The sequence below is a fragment of the Filicampus tigris genome, chromosome 3 (assembly GCF_054856515.1).
Source record: "Filicampus tigris isolate MCC_2025a chromosome 3, RoL_Ftig_1.0, whole genome shotgun sequence".
In the NCBI taxonomy this organism is placed as follows: domain Eukaryota; kingdom Metazoa; phylum Chordata; class Actinopteri; order Syngnathiformes; family Syngnathidae; genus Filicampus; species Filicampus tigris.
Genome location: NC_141219.1, coordinates 13,480,114 through 13,496,850, shown reverse-complemented (window position 1 = coordinate 13,496,850; position 16,737 = coordinate 13,480,114). Strand labels below are relative to the sequence as shown.

Sequence of the window (16,737 nt, the reverse complement as noted above, 5' to 3'; positions counted from 1 at the left end):
CTCTTTTCAGTGCCTGTTTTAAAATTTTAATTTTAAAATTGAAAAAAAAAAAAAAATACATATTTTTTTATTTCTTGACACTGTATATTTTGTTTTCTGTCACAAGATTGAACAGTGGCGAGTGATGCCACTGGATGTTTCTTCTTCATTAAAAAAAAAAAAGAAAAACAACTCAAAACAAAATAAAATGCCAAATTTCAATGTCCTTTATCCCTCAGTTCTCTTTGCTTAATCCCCCCATTTTCACCCACTGCATCCATTCGACAAACATTCTTGATGGCTAATCAGTTTGTTCAGAGAAACTTGATTCTGTGATGCCTTTCATCAGCTCTTTCCTACCCTCTTAACTCTTCAAGTCCTGCACTCTAATCCTCCTCTCCTCTCAGTCAGGGTGGAGTTACGTTCACGGCGCAGGAGGCTGACGCCATCTGAGAGGAAGAAGTCCAAATGAGGGAGCATGAAAGAATGTGATGAGTCTTCCGTTAATAAACACCTCCGGCAATGCTACCTGGGAGCTGGCTGGTATCGCCCTCTGCCGGGGCGCCACCGACTCCGACTCTGTTCGGGCCAAGAGCTCATGTTCTGAGCACCTCCATCCATGGAGGGAGGGTGATAGCGAGGGTGGGAATATTGGTCTCCTCCTCTTCCTCTGTGCATTGGTCTCTCCTGTAGTTTGGCTCTGCTGTTTCCATCACCTCGCTGTCCAATCGCCCTCCTCCATCCTCTGAATGATGTCTCGCCCCTCTCCCGCCTGTTGTCAGCTGAAGGTACAAGTATAGAAACTCATCTATTGCCTCGCATCTTTTTAATTCTTCAATGGACAAGACAACATAATCAATAAACAACGCGACAAAGACAACGATCAGCAGTGAGATCATTCAGAAGTGACATGCGGAAAAAACAATCATGTACATGATGTATGTGAGCTAAACTGAACTAAAACGAAATATTTTCGATTTTTGTTTAAGTAACTGAATTACTTAATTAGAAAAAAAAACAGGAACATTAAACAAAACCAACTATAATGAATAATCTAAAATTACTATAACCCTGGCCTGGAGGCTTTTCCCACTGGTTAGGGCATGAAGTAGACTGTATGTAATTTCTCCTGTTTCCCAAAGCTCTAACAGACACTGCATTTAGTATTACTTTCTTCATTTACTCCATTACAGAGGAATACCTCCAAAATCTTTTGCTGTTCACTCTGAAATCACTCCGCTAACCCTCTCCTATTGGATGCATCAGAGCGACACCACTCGCTGAATTGGACATTCTCCAATTGGGGGGGGGGCGGCACCGCAACGGTTAACCACTCACCTTGCATGTCGTCACGGCATGACACATCGTGACACGGCGTGCCGTCGCCACGCTGTCGCAACACATACACAATGAATGGGTTCCTCAACTGCATGCTGCGCTCTGGCAAGTGCAGTGTGAAAAGGCCTTTAATCTTCACAATTCTATGCTTCCAACTTTGTGGGAACAGAATGGTAAAAGGCCCTTCCCTGTTCCCAGTACACAATGCAAGGTCTTTAAAGGCATACTTAGATGAGTTTGATGTGGATGAAAACATTTGGAATGAACGAGGCGATTGTGACAATATCAGGGGCCTATGATTTAGCAAATGTTTGGCTGAATGAAATTTAGAGAAAAAAAAAAATGGATCTTTCGGAATGTTGGAAGCTATAGGGCCAATTTCCCACTTGCTTCTATTTTAACTTGCTGTAGATTAAAGACTTAAAGGTAGTATAAAATAAAGAATGGCAATGAGAAAATATGTGAATGTACCCCACAATGCACAGTAGTTGCTCCGAAAGCAACCTTCATCGATATGGATGTCACTTTGTCCTTATTGGATAAAAGAGAGAGGAGAACATTTAGAGCACAGTAGATTCATGGTCAAAGAGTAATTTGGGATGGAGAGAGATATTTGCTGAGGAGACTAAATCGGGCCTGATTACAAACACGAGCCAAGCAAGGCCTGCTACGACACCACAAACCGCCAGCACATCACTCTCGTACACAAATACACGCAAACACACACACGCACACACATCTGAAGTAATGATGGGAATAGCGAGGGCACGGCCCTCCATCTTGTGCAAGCAGAAACATCCTCCTGAGACCCACAGAGCTTGACTTGAGTACAGAGCAGACAGTTTGGGGTAAACCAACTTGGCACAGGCTGCTGCTTTAAAAAAAAACATTCACCGAAAGTTGCATGAAAACGACGGGTTCATATTTCACGAGGCTGCTGCTGACTCGTGCCCGATGACTGACCACCAAGTGGCGGAGAGTTCAAGTCTGCTCATAATAATATGTATTCTTTTATTTTTGACAACAAACTTAAGTTATGTGAAATGCATCAAGGAGCCCGATTATTTCACTGGAGTAAAGAGGAGCATTATAATCAAAACTTACTTTACTCAACACGGGTCACAGTTTTATTTGAATTACAGAAGTTTTCCATTTTTTTCCCACTTACAGTTTCATTCGAGCTTCACTTGAACTGTGGGTGGAGTAAAGTGCTTTTTTTTTGGGGGGGGGTGGATTTGGGGCGGGATTAGAATAAACAGTGAAAACTTTTTCTGTCATTGTTGAAAACGGACTAAATTTTACGCTATGCAGTACTGTGTTGCTCATATATAGTGGTCAACAAATGAGTACATATTCCCCAACAGATTTGTTCCAAAACTTTTTAGAATGTATTTTTTGATTGATTTTCCTTGATCAACTATACCTGTACTGCAAAATTGATCAATATGTATGCAAAAATTTTACTTTTATAAAAATGTATTTGATACAACAATGAGTATATTTCACTGAGGGTTAAGTCTAGCATTACAAAATTTTCGATTAAAAAAAAATCAAAAAATCAAATTCATGACAATTTTACCAAAGGTGAGGCTAATCATCATTAAAATTGAATGTTCTTGTGTTCACTGAGAAATTGATAAGTTTACTTATTTACAAATCATTTATGTTGAGCATTGTACAAATATAGTGTCATGGCCAATTGGAAGGATAAAACAAGGCACAAAAATGACAGTTTATAGACATTTTGGGGTTAAAACTGTCCTGTGTTTCTTCCCTGTTGTTTATAAAGCTGTTTTTTTTTTTGGTTTCTTTTTTTAATTCTACGGACAGAAAGTAAGAGATGGTGAGGTGTGAAAATGCTGCTGGAAAGGAGGAGGTAAAGAAAGGAGAGAGAAGATAAAAGGATTAACGTATGGGAACAAGTGAGGTAAAGGGGAGTCGAGGGCCGAGTGGGGACTGATGGGGGGTTTGAGATGGAGAGAGAAGCCTGTAATCATTGTTGTTGTGTGTCTTAAAATAGAGTGCTCCCAGCCTATAAACAGAAACATGCTATTACTAGTCTACTGACAAAGCAAGTGTTGGATTCAGGCGTGCACATGTGCTTTCAGGAGTGTGTATGCGTGTGTAAAAGACCACAGCACACATGGAGCTGGTTACAGCACGGCCCTCTGGGTAATGTGGTTCACTGAGGGCTACCAGAGAACTACAACCGCGGATCAATTGTCAGATTAAAATGCTGTTTCTCCACTTTGCTCCATGAGTATTTTCCGCCCCAGCGTACATTGTTCAAACTATTCTCAAACGTGAGGTCTTTTCAAAATAAAATCATGAGACTCTTTCTTTACAAGTTTAACCAGAATTTGAGCCACAGAATTCTAACAGTTAAACGTTAAAATGCATAGTCATAAAACTGAAACTCACACAGAGCAAATATGTTTCAGAGAGAGAAAATTGGTGAATGACAAAAGATATAAGAGAAAAGATGTGAAATATGTCACCTGTGGGTCCATCACTGTATCGGTGACTTTGACTTTGCCCGAGCGCACCAATTTTGGATTGAGACTGCAAGACTCTGTTTCTCTTCTTGCAAACCTCTACATGTTTCTCTCTCAGATGGAGAAACAAGGCGAGACTGGATTGCTGGAAGGGGAGCAGACAATAACAAAAAACATTGCTGTTGATTGTGCCTGAATTGTGACCAGGTGATCATTTTTCTTAAAATTGATACATACACACACATTGGACACATCAAAGAACACACCTGAACAATCTAAAGAAAAACTATTTTAAGATATAAGTAAAAGAAAAAAATTTGAAGATTTTTTTTTGTAGTTGTAGTTTGAAAGGGTGAGAGGTGTTTGTGTAAGTAATTCATTGTAATTTCAATTCAGTAACTGTTGTATTTAAGTCTTGGGTCATCATTAGAACTTTTATCAGCAACACTATACAGGCCATGCTATATAAAAATAATAAGAAAAAAAACTTCATAGTAAGCTAAAATTTCTACTTGGACCACTGTATTAAGCGTCCTCTTAGACTATGCTTTTATTTTTTACACAAAATAAAAGTGGCCATTTATTTGCAGTGAAAAGTACAATCACATATTAGCTGTTATAGTGTGTCTTCAATTTTTACACAGCCATATTGCATCATTTCTCTACATCACTGTCCAGGATGCAGAAATAGTTGCACACCCATCAATTTTCTAAAGCACTTGTCCTCGTGGGTTGCGGGTGAGCTGGAGCCATTCACAGCTGACTTCAGGGCGAGAGACGCAGTACACTACACGGGTCGCCATTCAACTGAAAGGCACATATTGCATAGACACACATCAACTCATACTCACATTCACACCTAAGTACGATTTGGAGTCTTCAATTAACCTAACCTGCATGTTTTTTTTAATGTTAGCGGAAGCCAGAGTACACGGAAGAAACCCACGCAAGCGTGGATAGAACATGTAAACACAGGACCTCTCGACTGTGAGGCAGACATGCTAGCTATTATCTCACCAGGCTGCCCAGTTGCCCTGAAATCCATTTATTTTCTTTACTGCTTGTCCTGTTCATGACTGCGGGGGAATTGAGTCAATAACAATTGACAGTGTCAATCAAAACTGGACATACATTTTGCAAAGGCAGAATTTTGAGCTCCGGATGTCTTTAGACTGTGCAGGTGTACCTAAGGAAACAGCAAATGAGCGAATTTCAACCAATAGTCTCCCTGTTGCCACTCACATGGTCATCCAGCAGCACTATTTGCTCAGTGCCGCTATGTGCCAGAAGGTACTTCGAGTGGAAGAGTTGTCCATCGAAGCTTTGCCAGGGCATGAAGGCAGCGTTGGGCAGTGGGCAGCCGCTGGCACAGTTGGCCCCCAGCATGTAGCTCAGTCCTCGGATGTAGAGAGAGCCCAGTTGGACTGCTCGGCTGCAGAGGTAAGGCAGCTGAGGGGGAAAAAAAAGAAGTTTGCAATTATATTTGCTTGGTCACACACATCATATTTTTAGTTGGGTGCCTGATTCTTTGTTTGATCATGTCACAGCACATTGGACAAGAAGCAGCGTGAGTTTGCTGCATGTCACTTTTCATTCCTTCAGCACATACCTCAGTCTAGGACAATGGGGAGGCCCTGAGGATTCAGGGTTTTGCTTAGGGACTTTCCTTTCTTTTCCTATCCGAGCGAGATGGCCCGGAAGTACTTGTAGGAAAGGTCGTTCGAATTAAAAAAAAAAAAAAAAATTAGGAAAGGTGCCTCAATGCAACCGTTAATCCACCTATATCGATTGCTTTCTACTGACCAACCTTTATGACAAGAAAGGAGATATGTTACCTGTAATTTTTTTACGGCAGCAATATTTAATTAAAGAAACAGAACACCAACCAATTCCAAAATGTCAGTAAGGAAAAGTGGAGGATTCATTTTAAACAGTGCTGTCTTCTCCAATTGTGGAGAGGAAGCACTGTTTCAGCTCTATTTGACCCAGTGATGTTTTTGACAAAGGTTAAGGAAAGGTGGTATTAAGGTTAGGAGAGTAGACTATTCGAAGAGGCCCAAAATCCACTGACGATGGACCTTTGGGTTTATATACCGGTACCTTTTCAAGATCGGTTTTTAAGTTTAACAAATATCTGTCCTGTGAAAATACACAGAATTTTGAATTTTTTTTTTTTTACTTTCACATTAATGAGATGTCTGTAACGCGGAAACCCCATTCATGTAAAAAGATTTTTTTTTAAAAATGGACATAAGTGTTTTTCACAGGACAGCGACGATATATACAAATATCAAATCAAACATTGTTTTTCTTTATCACTTTAGAACAAACACAATTATGCAAAGTAGAAAAAACACCGTCTATATTGCTTATCCTCTTCAAAGGTATTTATGACAGTAGTAGTGGTCAATAACTGCTGTCTCATATACATTTCATTTCATTTGTTAAATGTATTTATTTTTTCCAATTGAGGAACTGTGATGCTATTTTTTTTCACTTTAACATGGACCAAAATCTTCTGTTGTTTACAGTGATATAACAATATCAATAGAATGTGAAGATACATACTCTATAATGAATATGTGCCTTAGTATCACCACACAGAACACACTTCCTATACTTTTACTTGAAGTTAAAATACTTTAAACTGCGAAACACCCGTGTTACTTCATCTAAGACATCATTATAAATCCAGCTAACTAATGTGACTTGCTCCAATTTCCAATGTTCCAACGGACTGTTGCATTATGCGGTAAATTACCATTGAGGCAAAAAGCAGAGTCAATGACAGCAGGCAGATGTCCACTGTGTGCACATTTTCTCCTCTCACCTGTCCCTTGGCAGATAGCGCTGATAACTGTGATTATGCACACACGCACGCACACTCGCGCAGCCCTGCCTGTCACCTGCTTCCAGTCAAACACAGCTTCACACACTGAAAACAATGAGAAAGTCTGAAGCGCACAAACAAACTAACAAAGAAGGAAAAGAAGAAAGAAAAAGTAAAAAAGAATAAGAATATGAGAACACAAAGTAGGACAAAAGACAAAAAACTCTGTGTGTGTCTGTGTATATATGAGCTGTTCATTGAGGTGTGTGTGTGTTTGATTGAATAGCTCCATGTGGTGAGCGTCAGCCAGGACAGACGGGTGACTGTCGCCAGAGTGCTCTCTCCATCTCTCCCACACTCACACACACACACAGGCAAGCATGCAGCTGCATGGGATGGGGAGGAATGCTACAAGAAAACCTATGCATCAAAAAACCTACCGGCAACCTCTTTCTCTTAAAGTGGAAAGCAACCCAAACATACTTTTTTCTAGAATACGTTCCCTGCAGGCCCACTGGTTTAAACACGGCATTCAGATTAATATTGTGTTTGTGGACTACGAGTTAAGCGGCAAAATCCACCCGTTTTTAGCCATCCCAGGGGGCGGCCATTTTATCACAGATGCTCAGGCTCAGATAACGACCAATCATGGCTCAGCTTCAGAAAACAGGTGAGCTGTGATTGGTCGTTAGCTGAGCCCTGAGCGACTGTGATGTAATTTTCCGTCGACAGAAGTGACAAAATGGCCGTCCCCAGAGATGGCCTAAAACGGGTGGGCTAACTCTTATTCCACAAACGCAATATTTATCAGAATGCCTTGTTTCAACTAGTGGGCATGCATCAAACATATTCTTGAAAAAAATATGTTTGGGTTGAGTTTCCTCTTTAAAAATAAACACAAATGGCTGGTCTCATTCTACATGAATGTGAACATACATGATAGTGACTTCTGAAAACTATACATTTCCAAGAAGAATGGGCAAAACAGACAGAGAGACACAAAGATGGACACACGTGCACACACATACAGATCTGCCACAATGGAGAACCTATACAAGTGCCTTCTTTTTGTCTGTGCGTGCTTGTGCAGGTAAATCTATACTGATCATTTTCAGGCCTCCACCCTTCAAGAGCCTCCAACCCCTTCCAGAGGTCACCTATTAAATACACGACACTGCCCTAATTACTGTGTAGCCAAAAGACGAAGAGGCAAAACACAAAATAAGTACGGTAATTAAGCGGGAGAAAATAAAAGGGTCAACAACAAGGCAGTGACTGGTTTGAGGAACAGCTGCTTAGACACTTTAAGCTCCCTCTCAGGCAAGAATCGTGACTTTTCAAACAACTGTAAATAATTGTAAATTATACAACAGATGAGGCCCAAACCACAGACTTTATAGATTAGCTTTTCAAAAAAGTAAACAGGAAGGATTGCTCCTGACAGCAACATCAAGCTTGTGCTGCCTGTACTCACTGGTCACTACATTAGGTACAGTGTAACAATCTGCCGTTTATTATAAGAGCCCTAATGAAGTCTTTGCAAAGAATAATACTCAATTTTGATTGAGAATGACATCGTCAGAGAAGTAACACTTAAAATATCACGGATCTAGTTTTTGGTGAACGAGAACTGCACTTCATCAACATAAGAGCTGTCTGGAATAGTCTAGAGACGAGACAGACAGATACAGACGCGATAAACAGACAGACAAAAGAAAAATACAAACAACACCATTTACATAACAACCCCACTTCTAATTGCGCTGTTTGTTTCCTCGACGAGATCCCCATTCAAGAGCCTATTTGTGTTTTCGACGGTTTTTTTTCCATTTTCATTTTCCTTGACTGGAAGCGTGTTTACTGTAAAGTACACAGGGTTACGTATCACAAATTGAGTGAGTGGCATACAGCGAGTCCTTTGCTGACCTTGATCTGTTGAAGCTCTTGCAGAGATCTGAGCCTCAGACACACAGCCTGACTCAGGTAAGCATCCACATCCTGTGAACATAAAGATGGTACCTACAAAGAGAGTAAGAGGAAGATGGTCAAATATGTGGCCACGTATAATAAATGGCTTTCTAATTCAATCCCATCCCAGTGTGTCTTCCGAGTGGGTCTGTTTGTTTGGTCTGTCCTCAACAGGGAAAGCAACAATCCATGAATGTAGCAAAGAAAGCAGCCAGTGTGTGTGTGTATATGTGTGTGTGTGTGTGTGTGTGTGTGTGGCGTGTTCAAAACAAACAAACCCCGGAGCTATTCAAACAGACAAATAGTGAGCGAATGTGAATGCGGCGGCCGTCAGACAACAACAGCCACTGTTGTCTGTTGGCCCATCCGCTCATCTTTGCTTGTCTACTCGTCTAACAGACCCTCAAACAAGCTGCCCTTCTGTTGTGATGTTTTTTTTTCATAGTATTGTGGCACATAAAGGAAAAATCTTAATTAAGAAAAAACAACAGTCATTGTCGAAATACTTCTGGACCTAACTGTATGTAAAATGTTGAGGGGGAAAAATATAAACTGTAATTTCCTTTTGGCAATCATTAAAGAATCTTGTTACCACTTAAATTGTTTTAGGGAAAAGTTGTTATAAATAATACGCGATACAAAAACAAATACAAATCTCATCTTTGGTGGCCTACTGGTAAGGTCAAACAAAACACTTGAAACCTATTATAAAGAAACAATGTAGTCAAAACGAAAGAAGTTCTTGGGTGGTTATCAGAGCGGTTGTTGACGTGTCTATAGCTAAATTGGTCTCTGGGTGATAATGGCGGTCATCAAGTCAGCCACAACACCGCAGAACACGGCATTAACTCATTCAGTGCCAGACATTTTCAGATGCTCTTTTACCCTAACGTTTGAAAAATATTCAAAAATAAATAAGTAAGTTCCTGGGATTGAATGGCTGGACTGTGAAAAGACAAATAAATATGTCCTTGGCAGTGAATGAGTTAAATAAATATTGATTAACTCATTCAATGGCAATTAATGAGTTAATGAGATCTGTTTAACATCACATCACATGTTGACAAAAAGAGCGGAACGACTGCAGCATACTGATCATATCCCAAACTGAAAGCCCGGTTGAGTGTCATGTTATAACTTTCACTTTTTAGCTCGTTTTTAAAATGATGCTTCTGATGTGAAAGCTAATTTTTAAATCCCATAAGTAATGAAAGTAACATGAATTAGGCTTTAAGACATTACTGCTATAAAACAATTAAAGTCTTCTACTAGGTACTACCTGGAGGGCAATATAGGTGACCAGACAAAGAGCAGCTAGAAGAAAGTCTTCAACAACTCCGTACAATTCTGCAAACTCTTGGCAGTCAAATATTGAGAAAAAGCTCATCAGACGAAGGGCGGAAACGTCGGGGCCAGAACTGAACCACAGCAAGTCCAGACTGGGCTGCTCACCTACAAAACCAGATAGATAAAATATTAAGATGTTTGTTTCGGGATTCAAAAACAATGAACGCATGCGGCATGTTGGGCTCGAACAATTCAGCTTGTAGTGATTACAGTGGCCAATGACTGTCATTAAAATTGAACGGATAACTAAACAACGCACACTTTGATATGAAATTATTCTCCAGAGCCTGAGCAAAAACAGAATGTGTTGTGATAAAACAAGATAAAGCTGATATCCCTCAATTACAGTCTGTACTTCTCAAAGTATTTTCGTTGTTGTTGTTTTTTCGGCAACTTGTTGTACGTGTACAACACAAACCCCGTGTCATGCGTGCAGTGACAGTCAACAATGAGGCACACTAAAGCGACCATGCTGAAATGATGAAAAACAGTTTTAACGCTACAATTAAGTACTACATAGTTCTCAGTCTTTGCATGTTTTCAGCAATTATCTTAGAAAAAAAAATCTCTGATTTGACTTTACAGGGTCTTTAAAGAGTGTAGTAGCTGAGGGGTCCTTTCACAAGGACTGCGGGTACTTTACATGGGATGCAGACTGGCAAAGGGAGGACCATATCGGGCTCCTTCAAAGGGTTGCCTGGATAGACAATCCACTCTCTGATGGCTGGAGGTTCCGCAGTGCTGTCTGGAAACACAAAATGTTTAGACAATAACTTTGCATACGGGAGTCGCATGGATGTGAGGCTACTCTGTGTGTGTGTCTTATGTGTGTGTTATTTTACCATCACGCCTGTTGAGCAGTAGCAGACCATAGATGTGTTGTCGTGAGGACTTAAAGACAAGAGCCTGAGGCAACAGTTCTTGATCTTCTTCGTCCTCCAGGCTATTACTACATTCGATCACTCCTTCGCACAGGACGTTGTGAACCATGAAACCCTCTGCCGATACATGTTTTTCTCTACAAGCCTACAGAGAGACAAGCAAAGAGAGAAAAATGGTTGACACTCAGCAAAGTGATTATAGATGTAAACATTTTGGCAAGGTACAGGACATACCTTTAATATTTCTGGACTGACATATTTCTCAAAGGTAGTTGTAACAGGAGGTGGGGCATCCTGCTGAGGAACTTCCGGTTCAGCCAGTAAATAGGAGCAAATTCCTTTTTCCAGGAGCTGTTTATCTGCAGCAGGTAGTTTCAGAGTCTGGGGGATAAGCCCAGTCTCTTCCCCCTCCGTGTCCCACAAAGAGCTGACAAACTGGGATACAGCTAACACCATACGCCCCTGACGAGCACCAGAGTAGGCTGCGTCATATGGCTCCCTGAGAAAAAGTCGATTTTACAACATGTTTTGTGCCGTTTATGAAGTCAATACAGTATTTTAATGGTGAGGATTACAGATGAAGACAGACAACCAGCCTCACACCTGTATGCTGCCATAGCATTGTTCCTGATAGCCTGCATGCGCTCTTCCGGCACCACATCATTGCCGAGGAGACAGGCCAGTAGCGGTAACTGAGAAACATTCAATCCAATGGCTCGGCAAAGCATCCCTCGGTCATACAGGACAGTGGTGAGGCGGTCTAAGTGCAGTTTTGCCACTGATAAGTAAGGGACGCTTTGAAGAAGAACACAAATTATATATTTAAATCTGGCATCTGTTCTGCATTTTCTTCCATTTTCTACGGTCAATTTGACTTGTCAGTGACACAAGGGATGAATCCGTGACCATAGATAGTTAAGATGCAAAAAGTCAAACTAAAGGGACATTTGTGCAATGCTCTACAAAATCCCGTTGGTCGCACCATGTTTTTCTCACGAGGAATTTGTATGGAATGATGCTATTTGATGGCTGTCTTTTTTCAAATTCATTCAAGTCATCACAATTGAACATGTTTCTGCAAATGCTTTTAGATTTTTGTGCTTATTTTCTTCTTCATCCGAACCCCAAAGAAACACTTTCTTCTTGTCTGCTGGATGAAGATGAAAACATATTTCGCACTGTGACAAGTAGAAAAATATTTGCTTGAAATAAAAGCAGGATTTTGACCTTTGTATTTTTCTGTGAAGAACATATTTTTGTTACACTATGGCATGGAAACATTTGGAGACATCAGAATAATAACAAAGGTATACATTTTCATATACAGTGGTACCTCTACTTACGAAATTAATTGGTTCTGGAACAAATTTCTTAAGTAGAAAAAGTAGAGACGCGTTTTCCATGTAAATGCCCTAATCCGTTCCAAGCCCCCCAATATTCAGACATAAATGTTTTATAAAGCATAAAAATGCATCAAAACATATAACAAACACGTTACAATTAGATTATTGCACAATAAATGAGAGTTGTGCATAGTGTAAAAAAACAAAGAATAAAGTAAAGAATAAAAATGATGGTCATTTACCTTTGAATTGCTGTCCTCATCGCTTTTTGCCCTCTTTGGTTCATGTTCTCTCTCAGAAGTGTTTTTTGCCTGGCGTTTTGTAAAGAACTGATTTCATAACGTGGCGACTGTTGATACATTACAGTCATATTCTTTGGCGAGATCAACCAAACGCATCTCTTTTTCTTACTTTTCTATTATCTATTGCTTTGTATGGACAAAAAAAACGATTTTCTCCTTTTTTTTTTTCTTTTCCTCGTTTCTAATTCACGTAAAACTATCGGAACACCTCATGGCCGGAGGGGCGAATGACGAAGACGATAGACATATCTATCTAGCTACCTGTCTATCTGCACACATAGATGCATACGGTAGAGGTCCTTCTTAGCCAATGGGATGCCAGGAAGATGCTAGGCTAGCCAACGGCAGAGCAGCTACAAGTATGTTGCGTTCAGGAAAGTCCGGAGCTGCGAGTGGCAGCCCATACTGTATTTTTACCTTTCGTATCTTGAAATTTCTTTTGTAACAAGAGGCAATATTATCCTGTTGAGGAGTTTCGTAACTTGAAAATTTCATATGAAGAGACGTTCGTAAGTAGAGGTACCACTGTACTGTATACATTCTTCTGAACACATCACGTTATAATCAAACTAGAAATAACAGCCTCAGGTTAACCAACCTGTTAAATATGATGAAGTCTGAGTCCTGTCCCAAAATGCCCATGCAGCCATGCCGACGGGCATAACAGGCAATCTCATAGTCAGCCTCCTGTACTGAACAAAATACATCCTGACCTAATGTCCTGCCCCCCCAGCCAAAAAAAAAAATCAATATTATAATGTGTACAATTCTTACTATTATTATATTATGACCACACATTGCAAACCTGAGGGCAAAGCGTGTGAATGTTGCCAAGCCAGAGGGCAGACTGAAGAGATCTTTGCCTGGTTGCTCTCCATGTAACTTAATGTAACGGAATATTTTAGATACCTCCCCATTCACTCTTCGCCGCCGCTTCACCTGCAAGCAGTAAAGAAACAATAGCTTTAAACCCAATGTTGAACTGGGAACATATTTCAGCAGACACCACATAGATGAAATTGCAGGGGGTCAAAATCCTATTGCAGTAACAATACTGTACAGACAAGGTTGTGTTCCGCACCCACTCATGTCTCTTCTTCTCCTCAACCACGCCATCGAAGAAGAAGACAAGATGGATTCCTGCAGAGGTGAACGTCTCCACCCAGCTCCTTAGGATGCTCATGTACTCCTTCCACTGACCCCCACACACCCAATTTTTACACAAGTACCAGTGGCACAGGCAGGCCATGCCATCCACAACGAGTGTGGGATCTGAACGAAATGGAAATGTGAATGAATAGAATGTTCAGGGTAGAAACGCATACACTGGTACAGTAAATGACACATACCTCATCAGACTTCAACCGAGTCTAAAGCCGAGTTTAAAGTCATGTTTGTCTGTTTTTTTAAAGTAATACAACCGCAGAATGATCAGCAAAGAACCAGAAATGGAACTGAATGTGGCACAAGAAAGTGGTCAACACACCTCTGGTTGCCCAGTACATTCTTGTATAGTTGAAGTGCCAATAAGTCAACATCAATAATTTAGTGGTACCATGAAAGAGACTCACTTCCCGCACACGCAGTAATCTTCCCTCGGAACATAAAGCGGAAATAAAAAGTCTATACATCCGATTTTTGTGATATAAAAAAAAATGACTAAAATAAATCATTTCAAAAATGTTCCACCATTAATTAATGTGACCTTTAATCTGTACAACTCAATCAAAACAAAATATTTGTTTTCGAGGGGAGAAATAAAGCAGTGTGCACGTGCTCCATTCAGACATGAGCAATTGACAGCAATGTGGCTTTTTGTACAAAGTCCACGTAAATTTCAACCTTATTCTGTGTTACAAATGTTGGAAATAATACTGAAGATGGTATTTGTTAAAATTACAATGGAACGGAAACGTGCATAAAGGAACTTCTTGAACATGGGATAGGGTTAGGAACACTTTAAGGACACCCTGCAAAATATAGACGAGCCTTATAGATGCACTCAACTGGAAGAGTTGTCGGTTGTTTTGGAAACATGTTGTCTGGCCATCTCTCTCAGGTTGACAGTCACGCAGCATTCTGGACAACAGCGTTCCATGAAATATTGGAGACCCTTAACTCCCATTTCTACAGAGGGATAGCAGACAAAACACTAATTTGGTGGTACCAAGAAGGCGTCAACTGTACTTGATATGAGTTGACTTCGTCACGCCGGAGTGAGATGAGACGCTCCTTGTTTAGGATTCGTCTCTTTTTAATGCTAACTATTAGCTTAGCTACCATTTTATAGTTGTATTAGTTTCGGTAAAGCCACTGTCCTTGCAGTTCTAAATGAACTCAAGACATACTCTTTGTTGTTGCCGCCACTATTTTAAATCACCTTTAACAGACTACTTACTTAAAAAATTACGTCTGATACAGCAGAGTCCTGTCTGTTTTGGTATGCTCTCACTTCCTCCGTCGCATATATGACGTCACAACGCTGCAAAACAAAGCGCACGTGCTCGGCGCATGCGGCCACACTACTCAGTTTAAACGGGTGATATGAATCTGTGCTGCCAATCCACAAATAAAACATCATGCAGATCTAAACATACACACTTCATATAAAAGAGAGTAGCTGCTGATGCAACAGATTACATTTGAAAAGTACAAACTTCTCAATGTTGCATGAATATGAATGGACCATTGTGGTCTGTGGCCTCAGTCCACCCATAAACTCTACAGGCTGGGATCAGAGACAGACTAATTGCTCTCCAGGAGAATAGAGGCTCTTTTCTGAAGTCACAAGCTATTAGGTCTACCTTCCACACAATACACCCCCCGCCCTCTTCATTCTATTGTCTGAGTTTAGCAGAAATAAAGAAAGCGGCATATGCTGGCTGTCAGTCCAGCTGTCAGCATCTGTCGTTCCCCAGCCAGATGCTCAGTGGGCTAGGAGGGCAATCCACCTCTCACAGTCAACTGATCTTCAAGGAAGGCGGAGCTCAGTTGTAAATCTGCCCCCCATGTGTGCCCTCAAACGTTACGGCCATGCTGACATATCGTGAAAACATTTTAGTGTCAATCATAGCATATAGTTGTATTCTTTTCCAGCTAAGACTCAAAGTTTTGCAAACTGCAGGACACATTAATACTGTACCGTACAGTAGTAGTGTACAGTCTGTACACTAAAGGAGAGAAGTAACATGACTGAGGAAACAGAGTTAGTCACACTTTTGAACCTTTAACAATACAAGACAGAAAAGGTACAAGGCAATCCGAACAGATGTTGATGATCAGGACCGATGAGGTTTCAACTCATCCTTTATTTAAAATGTTTTCATCCTAATCATTGCTGAAAGTAGAACTGTTATATCAAGCACAAAATGAGAATCTGTAGTTCAACCTCAAATGAGAGTTGTTTTAAGACGTTTGTCCCACTTCCACCATTAGTAATATTCAATACTACTAATTTCCTTTGCTATAAGAGACAGAGAAAAAATTCAAGCTGGTATCGACGATACAGTTAACATGGAGGTCTAAAGGCTGAAAACGTATTACTAAACCCATGCATATACAAATCTTCAGCTGTGCATTTGACAGTTTTGGATAATGTGGGTGGACACACAGTTGGTGTACATGGACAGAGTGTAGCTTTACAAAGCGACATCACCAGCTACTGGCCTGACATACATATCACAACGTTTTCCATCTTTAAGTGAATGGGGAACGTCAGTACTGTATATGACATTCTTCCACAAATCCCACTTTTAATTGACCGTTAAAAACATGAAACATACCAATTTTTTTCAGAGAATAATGTATAAATTTATAAGGACAAAATACAGGTGGGTGATTACTAAGGTGTATAGTTTGTTGATGAGCTAAATGAGTTTTTCACATTTCTATTGATTTTGGAGCCAGTGTCCACATGCGCTCGTGGTGTAGGTGAACACAAGTACTAATAGAAGGGCGCATGTACAGCAAGCACACATCCAGCTCTCATTGGATTTTGTCATCTTCCTCCTCCTACAACTTCTACAGACTCTTCCTTTTCTCCTCTTCCATCACCCCCCCTCAATTCACCCCCCTCTGTGGGCCAGGACCCCCACCCCACCCTCCTCTCCTGACCATAGCTTGACTCAGGAGAAACAGAGGCAGATGTTCCAGGAGCACACGACAGCCCACCCCCCACACCTCCCATTTGTACTGGATCAGCAGTTAACCCCCGGAAAGAATTGACCATACAAGCACGCACACACATACAAAGAC

The 16,737-nt window shown here is 40.6% G+C and overlaps 1 protein-coding gene across 2 annotated transcripts; it reads right to left on the bottom strand.

Moving 5' to 3' along the window:
- fam120b (family with sequence similarity 120 member B) lies at positions 1-14,988 on the bottom strand. 2 transcript variants are annotated; one of them, XM_086026227.1, is made up of 15 exons: positions 14,882-14,988; positions 14,491-14,610; positions 13,565-13,755; positions 13,289-13,422; positions 13,082-13,204; positions 11,442-11,633; positions 11,073-11,337; positions 10,800-10,983; positions 10,601-10,702; positions 9,890-10,062; positions 8,569-8,661; positions 5,055-5,261; positions 3,816-3,957; positions 509-761; positions 1-428 (listed from the first exon to the last, which is right to left on the bottom strand). In XM_086026227.1, exons 2-15 carry the CDS (start codon positions 14,606-14,608, stop codon positions 404-406), a joined length of 2,202 nt encoding a protein of 733 aa, XP_085882353.1. In that variant the 5' UTR covers positions 14,609-14,610; positions 14,882-14,988; the 3' UTR covers positions 1-403. The 2 variants fall into 2 exon arrangements, with proteins under 2 accessions (XP_085882353.1, XP_085882354.1); XM_086026228.1 differs by lacking the exons at positions 1-428; positions 509-761; positions 3,816-3,957; positions 5,055-5,261 and adding an exon at positions 5,438-6,784.
- Positions 14,989-16,737: the final 1,749 nt, after the last annotated feature.